The sequence below is a fragment of the Sebastes fasciatus genome, chromosome 23 (genome assembly GCF_043250625.1).
Source record: "Sebastes fasciatus isolate fSebFas1 chromosome 23, fSebFas1.pri, whole genome shotgun sequence".
Taxonomy (NCBI): Eukaryota; Metazoa; Chordata; class Actinopteri; order Perciformes; family Sebastidae; genus Sebastes; species Sebastes fasciatus.
In genome coordinates this window covers 22,469,488-22,484,823 of record NC_133817.1, presented here as the reverse complement: position 1 = coordinate 22,484,823, position 15,336 = coordinate 22,469,488, and the positions used below count along the sequence as shown (strand labels likewise).

The window sequence follows — 15,336 nt, the reverse complement described above, 5'->3', positions numbered from 1 at the left end:
ATGCGGATTCCGTCCTGGCCGTGGAACAACGGACCAGCTCTTCACTCTCGCAAGGATCCTGGAGGGGGCCTGGGAGTATGCCCATCCAGTCTACATGTGCTTTGTGGACTTGGAGAAGGCATATGACCGGGTCCCCCGGGAGATACTGTGGGGGGTGCTGCGGGAGTATGGGGTGAGGGGGGCACTTCTCAGGGCCATCCAATCCCTGTACGCCCAAAGCGAGAGCTGTGTTCGGATCCTCGGCAGTAAGTCGGACTCGTTTCCGGTGGGGGTTGGCCTCCGCCAGGGCTGCGCTTTGTCACCAATCCTGTTCGTGATATTCATGGACAGGATATCGAGGCGTAGTCGGGTGGAGGAGGGTTTGCAGATCGGTGTGCTGAGGATCTCATCGCTGCTTTTTGCAGATGATGTGGTCCTGTTGGCATCATCGGTCTGCGACCTCCAGCACTCACTGGATCGGTTCGCAGCCGAGTGTGACGCAGTCGGGATGAGAATCAGCACCTCTAAATCTGAGGCCATGGTTCTCAGCAGGAAACCGGTGGATTGCCTACTCCGGGTAGGGAATGAGTCCTTACCCCAAGTGAAGGAGTTTAAGTATCTCGGGGTCTTGTTCACGAGTGAGGGGACGATGGAACGTGAGATTGGTCGGAGAATCGGAGCAGCAGGGGCGGTATTGCATTCGCTTTACCGCACCGTTGTGACGAAAAGAGAGCTGAGCCGGAAGGCAAAGCTCTCGATCTACCGTTCAATCTTCGTTCCTACCCTCACCTATGGTCATGAGTGTTGGGTCATGACCGAAAAAACGAGGTCGCGGGTGCAAGCGGCCGAAATGGGTTTCCTCAGGAGGGTGGCTGGCGTCTCCCTTAGAGATAGGGTAAGAAGCTCAGTCATCCGTGAGGAACTCGGAGTAGAGTCCTTGCTCCTTTGCGTCGAAAGGAGCCAGTTGAGGTGGTTCGGGCATCTAGCACGGATGCCTCCTGGGCGCCTCCCTTGGGAGGTGTTCCAGGCACGACCAGCTGGGAGGAGACCACGGGGAAGACCCAGGACTAGGTGGAGAGATTATATCTCTACTCTGGCCTGGGAACGCCTCGGGATCCCCCAGTCAGAGCTGGTTAATGTGGCCCGGGAAAGGGAAGTTTGGGGTCCCCTGCTGGAGCTGTTGCCCCCGCGACCCGATCCCGGATAAGCGGTTGAAGATGGATGGATGGATGGTAACAGAATATTGATTCATATTTGATCAGCACTGCCTAGTTTGACCGTTTGGTCGCAGTTCAGAGTGATTGACAGACGGCTCTCATAGACGGCAGCTGGACAGCAGACCTCAGATCAGCTCTTACTGCTTGTTTTCCTCCGGTCTGTGAAATCTTGCGGATGCCGTTAGGAGCACCGGAGGACACCGGAGGACACAGAGGAACATCATTTTTTTCAGATTACCTGTCTCATGCACTACTGTCACAATATAGCAACCGTTTTATAAAAAATAACTTTATTTTAATCATATTTGCTCCAATCTCACCTACTGATGCTTTAATCAAAATTAGGTCAAGAGCATCCTAACAGTCCACCTCCCACTGCGCTGAATGACTGGTGACTAACTGATACACACATTGCAATGGAAATGAGATAAAGCAAGGTGAAAGGGTGAAAGGGTCAATAATCTAACTTGTCTCTTTCGAATGGCCTTTCTATACCTTGGATTTAAACATTTCTGCTTACAAGTAACACTATTCCAAGTATCGCAGCCATGTTCTCTACCTGCACAGAAATACTGGCGTGCGTCACATTGCCTCGCAATCAGGGCTCACAGACAGACGGAACACTTTCACAGCTTGAATCCGCTTTATGGACGCTCATTTCCACCGTAGCACACAACGGGAACCTGTCAGACGCTACCTGGAATTATAGCTGAAATTGTGCCATTTAGGCTCAATTGCGCTGGATGTAAAACTTTATGAAAAGGAAACCATTTCATGGGTCTACATCAAGTCCTCAACTGCATTTTGACAGTTGCGTTTGGAATTTAAGAGTTGTTTTCTTTATATATATCTATATATATAGATATATATATCTATATATATATAGATGTGTGAAAAACACAAAGGAACAATATCTGGTTGTTACATCTAAGATTGTGGCCCAAAAATATATAGAAAAATATCAGATTCTATGATGTTTCTCATCTGAGTCACTTACCAGAAAAGATGAAGACGGACTGCAAACATCTTCATCCACCTCCTTATTGATTCTTTGGCCGTCCAATCACCATAGAAATGGAGTTAGATTGTGTCACATGCCAAACCTCCCACTTTCTTATTCCTACACAGGCAATAAAGTACTGAAATATCCTTGAGCAGCTATCCCTGACCTATGACCTCGCCGTGGGAGAGGGGGAAGCAAAAGGAGAACACTCTCCCAGCTGAGTAGTCTTGATACAAGGTCTCATAGTGACCTCCTGTGGCCGTGAAGGGGCACTGCAGTTTGGAGCCAAAAATCCCCTTAAAGTCCCACTGTCTGAACAAAAGAAGACAGACTCAAGAGCAAAAAATACCTTAAATTCATTTACTTAAATTAAAAAATGTACATCACATTATCCTTTACAATAGACATGTCTTTTAAAAACTCAGTGGTTTTCGTTTTCTTCACTGTACAGCTCAATAATTTGTATACAAATTCCTCTTTGACAAAAAAAAGGAGAAAAAGGTCTGAGAGGACCGTCACAGGTGACAAATTAATAACTCGCTGTAATTTCCCCAGTAACACTATAATTAGCTGACTGTACCAAGTTGTATGATTCAGTCCATAAAACAGGACTTTAATTAGTTAACCAGTTCAATTCTCTTCAGCCATGATGTCAGATTGAGGCTGTTTGCAGCCTCTGTACAGTCGGTGCTGTACGCTCGGTGGTGATCACTTGGATGAAATGCTTTTGGAAAACCCTTAAAAACAACAATCACAGTTAGAGGAACTACATATTTAATACAACAGCGAGGACACCAGCAAAAACGCAGGAGAACCTTGAGAGGACAACACCACTGTTTTTGACAAGTCACTTCTAACAGCAGTTAAATCCTCAAACAGTTACTGCAGCGAGGTACACAGTGTGGCAGTCATTATGTGCAGCGCAACGTTCACAAAATTAAAGGAATATTTCAACATTTTGGGGAATAGTTTATTAGCTTCCTAGTATAGACAGAATCTTCTAGCTTAACTGATAATACTGAATCAACCTTGGAACTGACTGAAAGCTTCTAGCAGACTGTTAAAGAACAATCTAATATTGTTCTTCTTTTTAGTGGGTTTTAACAAATAGACCATCGTAGGTTAAACAATGTAGTTAGAAAGATGTAGACGTTTAGACAGTGGTAATTACAGCTAAAAAGTTGGGAATATTATGGAATTATGAATATTTTGTATGCTCCCAAAGTAATTGATTAAAGGTCCCATATCGTGCTCATTTTCAGGTTCATACTTGTATTTTGTGTTTCTATTAGAACATGTTTACATGCTGTAATGTTAAAAAAACACTTAATTTTCCTCATACTGTCTGCCTGAATATACCTGTATTCACCCTCTGTCAGAAACGCTCCGTTTTAGTGCATTTCAACGGAATTTCAAAGGAATTGCGTTGCTAGGCAACAGTTTGGGTTCATGTTTACTTCCTGTCAGCTGATGTTATTTACATACACTGCAACAGGAAGTAAACTGGGACACATTTAGAATGTTTATGTTTAAAGCCGTGTAATGATCTAAATATTGTATATTTGTGACATCACAAATGGACAGAAATCGTGACAGCTTGTTTCAAACGCACAATTTCTGAATATGGGCTGTGTGTATTTCTCCGTATATTGAGCGTTTTGATAGTTTACCAGTATTTATATAGCACTTAAACCTGTTTTATTCTATAAAACACCTGAAAATCCTCCTTTAAGCTAAGCTAAGCTAACGGGCTGCTGGCATTAGCTTCATATTTAGCGTACAGACACGAGAGTGGTATCAAACTTCTCATCTAATTTCCCAAAATGTCGCAATATTCCTTTGAAATTTGCTGGATTCTCCAAAGTGCCTTACAGTAATATGAGTGCGCACATTTGATTTCATTAAAAAAAAAAAAAAAAATGTGAATCAAATTCTATTCCTGCCTCACTCTTCAAAAAGGTGCATCAAGTCAAAATGGACAAACTAGATGTCAAAAACACTGATGTTGCCATTTCAGTCCATCATGACCATCTCTGCTCTGGATGCTTCACTGCAACTTACACTTCACTGTAACCAAGCACTGGGATGTTGGATATGACCATTTACACGCTGTATGTATGTATGAGCTTTAAAAATACTGCGCTTGTCGTTGTCGCCATGATTTGAGTTTCCTATTGGTTAAAAGGTGAGCAGAAACAGTCATGTTAGAGATGCAGAGCCAATGAGACATTAATTCAAGAACAGCAGTCCAGTCTTCATAACTCCGGAAGTCAAAAGGAATTCAAACTGGGTTCAGAAAAATAAAATCATTTGTACAACCTTCTGTAAACATGAGCGTAGGCAGAATATGGCAGACAGAAAATTAAAGATTTGGCAAAAGAAAAATAGATTTTAGACATTTAGAACGTGATACATTCTGTGCTTTATCTGAGTGCAGCCTTGTTGGGACCTCCCAGACCCCCCCCCCCCCAAGAGAGCTGCTTCTCAGAGTTAACAGATTAGAAAAAGGCTTCAGGTAAAAGCTGTAAAGACTACAACGAGCCATGGAATCACACAGTGAGACAACGTTAATGACTGATTTCACCTGCTCTAATATCCTACAGGTTTCCCTCCGTTCATGGATCCAATTTATTCCTAAACAAAAAAAATAGAAAATCCATGTCTGGGAAGGCAGCCGAATAATAACAGGCCAAACGGATGTCGAAGAAAAACCTCCATCCTTAAATTAGTTTCAACTAAAAACTAATAAAGTGGTTCTTTAAACTGGTCCGTTGCTTCTCTGGCAACTTCATATCCAGCTCAGCTGATTCTAATGATGATAAGAGGACTTTGTATAGACTCTAAGAGAAACCTTGACATTTTTAAGTGTAGAAATAATCTGGATTTCTGGAGGAACGATGACACCGGTGTGATTTAGGATTGTTAAACTATAAATTAAAATGACCAGAATAAAAGTAAAATAGAAATGTCAAGGTGTCCCCTTTTAACAGTGTTAGATTTACACGTTTAGAAACTAAAGCTTGTGCTGCTGGGCGTACAGTAAATAGGAGAGGTTGGAAAAGCTACTCTGTCTCAAAATCTGAAAAGAAATGTCGACCTCAGTCCCGTATCCCGTCTCCGTTCCTCTCGCAAAAAACACGGCGAAGTGTCTGACGTAGTTTGGCATCATATTTCTACATTATCAAACCGTTCCGCGAGAGTAAAGACCGGCTTTATTCTTGCGAACGGCGTCTTTAAAATAAAGTGACGTTCAAATATTCTGTTCAGTCTATCCGTATACTTCATATATTACAAAAAAAGCTCACATTTAGATGATCTGGAACGAATGGAAGAGCACCCAGATGTCCATCTCTACTCGCTGTGGCGTTACGAAGAAGTGAAAAAAATAAGAAAACAAAACAGGAAGTAATCAGGCATGTCTTCATAGCTCATAGTAATGGTTTTCAGATTGGAAAAAAATAAATGGATTTACACAAATAAATCCAGAATCTAAATGACTGCTTATGTGACCTCAAACAAGCCTGACCAGCTGCATTTATGCAAGTGGGATCAGCCAATCAGAAGGAGACATGGTTAATGGATATTTCTGCGCTGGTATTGGCCGAAATACTGAGACACTTTAATGTTAAAGTCAAAACACCTTCTTCTTTTATGGTCAGTTTGAAGGTTGTCTGGCTCGCTGTGGCAGACATCAGTCTGGTTTATACTAGGGCTGTCAATCCATTCAAATAGTTAATCACCATTAATCGCATGATTGTCCATAGTTAATCACCATTAATCGCAAATTAATCGCAATTTTTTTATCTGTTCAAAATGAACCTTAAAGGGAGATTTGTTAAGTATTTAATACTCTGAGGGTGGACAAATATGCTGCTTTATGCAAATGTATGTATATAGTTATTATTGAAAACCAATTAATAACACAAAACAATGACAGATATTGTCCAGAAACCCTCACAGGTACTGCATTTAGCATCAAACAATATGCTCCAATCATAACATGTCAAACTGCAGCCCAACAGGCAACAACAGCTGTCAGTGTGTCAGTGTGCTGACTTGACTATGACTTGCCCCAAACTGCATGTGATTATCATAAAGTGGGCATGTCTGTAAAGGGGAGACTCGTGGGTACCCATAGAACCCATTTACATTCACTGACCTGGAGGTCAGAGGTCAAGGGACCCCTTTGAAAATGGACATGACAGTTTTTCCTCGCCATAATGTAGCGTAAGTTTGGAGCGTTATTTAACCTCCTTCGTGACAAGTTAGTATGACATGGTTGGTACCGATGGATTCATCAGATTTCCCGCTACAATGCAAATTGCGTTAAATAAATTAGTGGCGTTAAACTAATTTGGCGTTATTACCGTGTTAACTTTGACAGCCCTAGTATTGACACCAAATGCTCAGACAGCATTTGTCCTGCACTGAGAAACACCCCAGGACATAGAGGTGGGGACTGTTTACCAACACTGACCGTGGATTCCAGCTGAAGTGGGGAGTATTTAACGTCTATTCGCCACCACTTAATGTCAGGAAGTCCAGTTAACGTTGTAATAAAGTGCAGGGAGAATACCGTTGATGGAAGGGAAAAGAAGATCTCTCTCTAAATGTACAGATTGTGCCTTGAAAGGAGACGGTTAGACGCGGGAGGCTGTGTTCTCCGCTATAGCTCTAAATGGCAGTCAGTGTTTGAACCCTCTAACGGCGGTTGTCAGCAGCGCCGGGACCGCCCGCTTACTCATCCCCTAAAAGGCTGTTTGTTACAAAGAGACAGTTTTCAAAAGAAAGGCATTTAAAAAAAAAGAAAAAAGAAACATTTCACTCCACGTTTCACATACGCACACCTACAAACACCGAAGCAGGATGCCGGACACGGCGAACGTTTTCTGTTGGACTAAAACATACCGTCGCCGCCGAAAACGTGTCTAGAAAGAAGAGGAAAAAAATCGAGAAATTAGACAGCAGCGATGTAAACTAACAGGAAGGCTCTGTGTCAGAAGTCTGACATTGTCACAGCTAATACACGTTTCAAAAATAAAACTGACCACTCACACATATGGTTTTGTCGGGCTACGCCGCGAGGCACCGATCAGCCAGTTAAACGTCTAAATATTTCAACATCGACGGTTGTTTTCACACTGATTTAAGAGGCTAAACTTTACACTTTGTTCCTACGGATCTGGCAGTTAAAAGAACCTCTTCTAGTTGTTTCATCACTTCTTGAGTCACTCCACTGACTCACTAACAAAGAGAAAAATAGAGCCACCGGACGCAATTTTAAGACCATCATTTCTGCCCACACACACACCCGCTCACACATGCAAAACACGGAAACAAGTAATTCAGGAAACCAGTAATTCAGGAAACCAGTTGGTCAGTCAGGTGGGAGAGGAGAACCAGCCTCCCTCGCCAGCCTTCTGCTGATTGATTAAAAACCACACCGTTCCTCGCTCCTCCTCAGGACCAGCTACCGGATTTTGTTCGTTATCCGACACCCACAAAAATAGTGTGTGATGTAACTAAATCCTAACTACGTGAGGCCGACACGAACCACGTGTCCTCTCCGATGTGGCCTAAAGAGGAAAATCCACCGATCGAAGCTGGCCGTCGATGAGGAAGCTGATGCCCATCGCAAGAGGAGGAGGAGGAGGAGGAGGAGGAGGAGGAGGAGGAGGAGGAGGAGGAGGAGGAGGAGGAGGAGGCTCACACAGAGCAGAGGAGTGTGTTCTTAAAGTATCTTCCAGTCCAGTTGAAACGCAGGAGACGTTAGCCCCAGTGTGGAGGTCTGTTGCTGAGATGCAGGCTGTCTAGAGCTCTGCGCTGGCCGGCGGTTTGGTGGTGGTCATGATCTTCATGTACTGAGTAAAGATGGCCTCGAAAGCCTCGTCTCTGTGGATCATGGCACCAAACACTAATGGCTGGAGGGAACACAAAAGCTTGTTAATTAATATCTACATCTTACATGTTAGCGCTGCAGTGCCTTGTTATGAAATAAAGCACCAGGAAGTCCACATCACAAAGCAACAAAAGCTAGAACGGTAATGAAGATCTCATCTGAGTTAAACATCATCAAATGTTCAATGTCAAAAGTCACATGGTCAGAAGTGTTCAGACAGTCGAACTATGGAGGTTCTCAACATGTTTCAAGTGTTCTCATGCTCCCATGTGTAGAGCTAATATCGAACATAATCAAGTCCAGCTTCAAGCTAAGGCTGTCAAAACTATCCGAAAAGGACGTTTGAATATTCATTCTAAATAAACATATTCAAACTATTGGAACATCTATTCGCCTACAGCTGATTATTTCATCCAATCGCCCAAACCTGATCTATACCATACCTCCTCGTTTTACTACTAACACCTAAAGAAGGTGGCAGCTTGCTGGACGGAGATCGCCTGAAAGTTTCCTACTCGCTGTTGACTATATTGTCTTATTATTGTCATATATACTGTCATTTCCAGCAAATATTACAATTTATTACATGGCTCTGTTGAATACTCGATTCTCATTGATCAATCACGACGTTCTGCAGTCTTTTTTATTTCTTTATAGCAGGCCGTTGCTATGCATAACAGACCGTTGCTATGCATAACAGACCGTTGCTATGGTCGCAGTTCTGATGTCAGACTGGCGGACTATTTTTCTTTGTGTCAAGTTATTGATTTCTTAAGTAAGTAGCTGTGTAATAAGCGGGATAATGTACAGCGAGCTGATCATTGTTGTGAAATAAACCCCTTCAGGGCGATGAGAGACCCCTCTGCATCGCCCTGTCAGGGTTTCTCTCACAACAATGACCAGCTGGCTGTACATTATCCATCACATAAAACATGTGTTTTCTGTTTAAAAAGTACAAACGTTGGAAGATAGCGAGCACTACTCACCCATCTTTAAAGTGGCTACGTCACCAGTCTGATCTGGAGCTCACAGCTGACAGGTACGTTGTTTACATGACGTAACATAATGCTTGCTGTTGGATACAGTGTTCTCTGTAGGGTTGCACCGATACCACTTTGTTTCAGACCGAGTACAAGTACTTACATTTGGGTACTCTCCGATACCGAGGACCGATACGAGTACTTCTCTGTGTCAAAAGACCCTCGTTAACAGCCAGCTGGAGGGTGTGAGCGACACACGGCAGGCTGGGGAGTCCCGCATACGACGGGTGCGCCGCCACCGGGTCTAGGTCGGCTTGGAAAGGCTCGGGGTGAAGGTCGCTCGCGGCCGCAGCTTTACAGCGCTCCCCGCCCGGACCTCACCGCACCGTGGACAAAGGGCTCGCTGCGCCCTCTCTCCCCGCCGGGGACGGCCCCCTGCTCCCGGTGCGACAGTCGACAGGGGCGGACTGTTTTCAGTGCGCCTCAACCGCGTTGTGCCACAAGATCAGGGCTCGGCTCACGTAAAAGGCGCCAGGGGTCTGCGGCGTTGTCGGCAACCCACCCGACACGTCTTGAAACACGGACCAAGGAATCTAACCCACGCGAGAGTCAGAGGGTGCAAGCAAAACCCCGTGGCACAATGAAAGTGAGGGCCGGCTGAGGTGGGGTACCGACCCAGCGGGGTCGGGCGCACCCCTGTAAAGTGGTATCGGTGCCGATGTATCGGAGCCGTTTTGCGAGTATGAGTACGAGTACATGAGCACAGTATCGGACCCGATACCCGATACTGGTATCGGTATCGGTGCATCCCTAGTTCTCTGCCATCATTACGGTTGTTGAATATTCCTCGTTCAGATTGACCTATAAGTTACATTTCATTTTCAATAATGAAAGTGACGATGTGTGACTCCCATCATATGGTGCATTCAGTGCGCGCAAGGCAGACAGCCTCTGTAATTTCATATTCAAACTTTTTTCTTTTCTTTTTTTTGCTATTCGATATACAGTATATTCAAATTTAGAATACTTGTTGACAGCCCTACTTCAAGCTAATCTAAAGTGATATAAAACACAGTATGAACTGGTCATCTCATGACCTATTTTACTGAGCAATCTAGCCTCTACCTGTGGAGGGTTCTAATGTGGAATCCAAACACCAGAAGCAATAACTGCAAGTCGGCATTATCTTAAAGTTAAGTAAATAATGAACAAACTACGTATTCATAGATTGTGTTTCTTTCAAAGATGGAGAAGGAGTAGAGAATCTTTAACTAGGTAAATGATAAAGTGACATCAGATAGTCAAAGCAGAGTATTTGTATATGTCTTGAAGCTTGTCTAGAGGGGATCTTTAAGGTAAAGCAACAGTAGGGAAGTGTTAATAATATGAGCTTTCTTCTAGTTAGCATTAAAGCTAAATCAAATCCAAAAGCACCATATGAATGTAAATAGGGGAAAAAAAGTCTCTCCATACTGTACTGTACCTTCTGAGTGGAAGGAGTAGCTATAGAGATGCCCATCCCACTTCCTGGTAGGACTGACAGCACTTTGTACTGAGGAGGAATTCAGAGGATTAGTAGTTTTAATTGCACAGAATTCCTACATCGTGTACAATAATGTGTTTCCCTGAGTGATCACCTTCTGTATGTCAGTGATGTCCACCAGCTTGATTACTTTATTCTTCTTGGAAGAGCTGGATCTGGAGCTGGAGCTCTCAAAGCACAGGTAACTGATGGAGAGAGAGAGAGAGAGAGAGAGAGAGAAAGAGAGAGAGAGAGAGAGAGAGAGAGAGAGAGAGAGAGAGAGAGAGAGAGATGAAAGGGGTGTTGAGGAAACCAGACGACAAACCAAATGGACTTCCTGTCAGTTACATATCGGAGGAGGTGAAGACATTTAAAGATCAGAGATATTCTCAGGAGCAAGGCTGTCCTACTTGATCCACTGTTGACTGACTGACTGACTGACACGGAGACCGACAGGGAGAGAGGGAGAGTTGTTGTAGCTCAGTTACGAACCTTCTCAAACCCACCGGCCTCAATTGTTACCTGCTCCTCCTCCTCTGTGCTTCACCTTTCAGAGAGATGTTCTCTCATGCTGTCAAAGATTAATGATAAATAATGTCCTCACTTACTTCTCTGTGACGTAGAGTACTCCGTTCCTGATGTAGTCCGTGGGCATCTTCCTGTCTCTGTTTATTAGGCAACACCTCCAGCCGTTCTCACACACTGAACACACACAGCAGGACAGAGGACAGAGGACAGAGGACAGAGGACAGAGGACAGAGGACAGAGGACAGAGGACAGAGACAACACAGTGAGAAGGGATTCAAATATCCAGTCAAAACTAAACATGTCTACAAACTATGAGAAAATCAACCTGAAGAACAGATTGATGCTCAATTGTGCAAATTGAGGCAGTCTCCCCATACAAATACCAGTCTCCCCATACAAATACTAGTCTCCACATACAAATACTAGTCTACCCATACAAATACTAGTCTCCCCATACAAATACTAGTCTCCCCATACAAATACTAGTCTCCCCATACAAATACTAGTCTCCACATACAAATACTAGTCTCCCCATACAAATACTAGTCTCCACATACAAATACTAGTCTCCCCATACAAATACTAGTCTCCCCAAACAAATACTAGTCTCCACATACAAATACTAGTCTCCACATACAAATACTAGTCTCCACATACAAATACTAGTCTCCCCATACAAATACTAGTCTCCCCATACAAATACTAGTCTCCCCAAACAAATACTAGTCTCCACATACAAATACTAGTCTCCACATACAAATACTAGTCTCCCCATACAAATACTAGTCTCCCCATACAAATACTAGTCTCCCCAAACAAATACTAGTCTCCACATACAAATACTAGTCTCCCCATACAAATACTAGTCTCCACATACAAATACTAGTCTCCACATACAAATACTAGTCTCCCCATACAAATACTAGTCTCCACATACAAATACTAGTCTCCCCATACAAATACTAGTCTCCACATACAAATACTTGTGATTTTTAATTGATGACCACCTCTCTTTTAAACCTCATATACAGAGTCTGGTGAAAAAGTTGAAATTTAAGTTTTTATTTTAGAAACAAGTCTTGTTTTTCTCTTGATGTCAGACAGAAACTGGTTGAAGCGACGTTCTTGCCTGTTCTTGACTACGGTGATCTGCTTTACATGAATGCATCAGTCCGTTGTCTCCATATGTTGGATACTGTATATCATGGTGCTTTAAGGTTCATTACAAACTGTAGAGCCCTCACTCATCACTGGATGTTGTACTCCAAAGTAAACTGGCCTGCTCTGTCAATACGTTGGCTTAGCCATTGGTATGTTTTTATCTATAAGGCCATTCTGGGTAGACTCCCCTGTTATTTATCTGTCTTTCTAACCAGAAAACATGGATATTATTATTAGTTACGGTCTCAGGACACGATGCTTATGACTGTTCCCAGAGTTCGGACTGAGTGGGGAAAGAAGGCCTTTATGTTTTCTGCACCATCATCATGGAATAACCTGCAAAATGAACTTAAACTCCAGGACCTAGTCACTCTAAATGAACTTAAACTCCAGGACCTAGTCCCTCTAAATGAATTTAAAGGCATGGTGAAATCTATAGAAACAGACTCTATCAATAATTGTACTTGTTTTGATTGAAATAGGATAATATGGGTTTCCTGCACTTTTACTGTACGGCACCTTTGAGCTGATCTATTGGTTTTTAATGTGTGTGTATGAAACTGTTTGTACTGCTACCATTCATGGCCAGGTCGCTCTTGAAAAAGAGATTTTAATCTCACTGGCTCTAAACCTGGTTTAATAAAGGTTAATAAATAAAGGTTAAAGAAATTAATGAGAATGCAGAATGCAGAATTGTGGATATTTGGCCCACTCCAAATGAAAACAGGTACATGATGGGCTTTATTTTGTGCTGCAGTAAGTCCCCTCACCCGCCAGAGGGCGCTCTGACTCCGACAGGCTGAAGATCTCATGGAAGGCTCCCTTCTTGGTGCTGTGGGAGCGACCCGTCTCCTCCTCCCTGCTCACCCCGCACGGGATGGTGGCGAGGCTGCTCCGAGAAACCACCGGCTGAACCTGGAGAGATGGAGGAGGAGGAAGAGGAGGAAAAACAGACAGGATGATGGAAGTAAAACGCCATGAAGGAGACGAAAGGGGGCATGTGGGAGAGGAGGAAGAGAGAGGGATAGGAGAGGGAGAATGAATGTGATGATGAGGGGAAAGGAGGAAGGAGAGATATCAATATTTAAAAGCAAAGTATCTCCACACAACAGTGTTCCAGAGCTGGCGAGAAAAAAGTGGCCAAAACTAAAACAGCTCAACTTTGGGTGTTGCATTAAGTGCTGCTCTGCATTCTCTGCAGCAGGCTCAGGTGTGACGTGCAAAGCAGAGAGTGAGGCCGTCATTCACTCAGCGGACATAGCAACAGTTTCTATCGGTTAGTAGAATCAGACTAGAAATGTACCTGGATTTACATGTTTAGGTCTTTTTTGCTGTTCAGTCGTCCATAGAAGTTACAGTAAGTTACAGTAAGAGTGTTGAAGTCAGCTGACATTTAAAAACCAACAATGATGTTTCAGGATTAATGACTATGTGTAATGGGGAAAGGGAAGGAGCTAATATGAAAGTACTGTACAGTGGTCGAGGGGCTACTCTATGTGCATTTGAACTATTCAGTAAACACACTGCTACTTCTCAAGAAACATCTGTGTCAATGGATCAAAAACGTCAACGATCTGGGAATTATTTTTACATTTGAAGTGTGTAAATGGATGAAAGAATTCAAAGTAATGTTAAAACATAGTAGTATCATGACCTTTTGATCCATTCTGTCTACAAATACTGCTAGTCCTGAGATGTGTCACACATCTCGCACGCACGCACACACACACACACACACACACACACACGCACGCACACACACACACACACACACACGCTTTGAGGTGAGCTTGCGGCACACCCGGCCGCAGCAGAGGAACCAAAGGGAGACACACCAGAGTCCCTACCTTCTCAGTGCCAGAGAGCTGAGAGAGAGAAAACGACAGAGCACACCTGTGACTGATGCCACCAACACATGCTCACACACTCAGTCCTACACATGACAGAGACGCATACACGTGAGCGGCTGATGGATTATTGACAGGAGGGAGGCTGTTTTCATACGTTATTGATGTCTTTTTTCTCTTTGGGGGGGGATGGATGAAATGAAAGATTCAACCTGACCTACAGTTGAAGGACGTCTCTATCTCCAAATATAAATGTTCTTCAGTCCTTATAGGAATCACGTTATTTGTAGCACACCTGACTTTCTACCTTGTGTTGATGAAGAAATTTTTTGGTATTTTAACATGTGATGAAGATTAGCTTTCTTGCTAAATTAGCTGGTTAGTTATATGGCAATAACATGAATTCACACGATTCAAAGCTCCTATAGGTATTCTTGGTCAACTTTAGCTTAAAGGGATAGTTTGGGTGTTTCTCAGTGGGGTTGTATGAGGTACTCATCCATAGTCGATGTATTACCTACAGTAGATGACGGTCAGCACGCCCCCAGTTTGGAGAAACAGACAGGAGTTACCACACGGAAGCAAAGTGATGTCCTGCTGTGGACGGTTGACCTTGCCGTTACTGACAGGAAACCGTTGACTGTGCTCTCGCCAAAGCAACCAGACTCTCCAGTTTGGCGAGAGCATAGATGGATACAACGACTTCAATTCCCGTCGGAAAGGGCTGTCTGACGGCAAGGTGAAGCTGTGAATATATTCTAAATATAGCGTACACTTAAACTAATATTGATATTTTAAGGTGAGCCTTCTTTTAGGTGGCTAAAATCCGTTTTGCTGCCGGCCCCGTCCACATCAGAACATTACTTTGCTTCCGTGTGGTAACTCCGGTCTGCTTCTCCAAACTGGGGGCTCTGACCGTCATCTACTGTAGGTAATACACTGACTATGGAGAAGTACTCCATACATCCCCACGGAGAAACACGCAAACTATCCCTTTAACAGGGAAAGCTTAAACAAAGAATTAGGGTAGCTGTAATAATCCTCATGTATTTTGAACATATTTTGTCTGACAGGATTCAGACTAAGCTGTGTTGGATGGTCTGTGTGTGTTTATATGTTTATGCCACTTAAGACTTAGTTTGGGAAAGCAAGAGCCTGAGAGAGGAGGTAATGAAGGGAGAGGGACGGCAAAGAGCTGAT

The 15,336-nt window shown here is 43.5% G+C and overlaps 1 protein-coding gene across 4 annotated transcripts in view; it reads right to left on the bottom strand.

Moving 5' to 3' along the window:
- Positions 1-2,545: 2,545 nt before the first annotated feature.
- Positions 2,546-15,336, bottom strand: part of gramd4a (GRAM domain containing 4a) — a 75,300-nt gene continuing 62,509 nt past the window's right edge. For 3 of the 4 annotated variants that reach the window (XM_074625644.1, XM_074625647.1, XM_074625646.1), the window contains 6 exons: positions 14,137-14,154; positions 13,060-13,204; positions 11,209-11,302; positions 10,716-10,806; positions 10,562-10,630; positions 2,546-8,120 (listed from right to left, as the gene is read on the bottom strand). In XM_074625644.1, coding sequence (XP_074481745.1) covers positions 8,010-8,120; positions 10,562-10,630; positions 10,716-10,806; positions 11,209-11,302; positions 13,060-13,204; positions 14,137-14,154 — 528 coding nt within the window. In that variant the 3' untranslated portion in view covers positions 2,546-8,009. The remainder of the gene's footprint in view (positions 8,121-10,561; positions 10,631-10,715; positions 10,807-11,208; positions 11,303-13,059; positions 13,205-14,136; positions 14,155-15,336) is intronic. The other variant, XM_074625645.1, reaches the window with a different exon arrangement.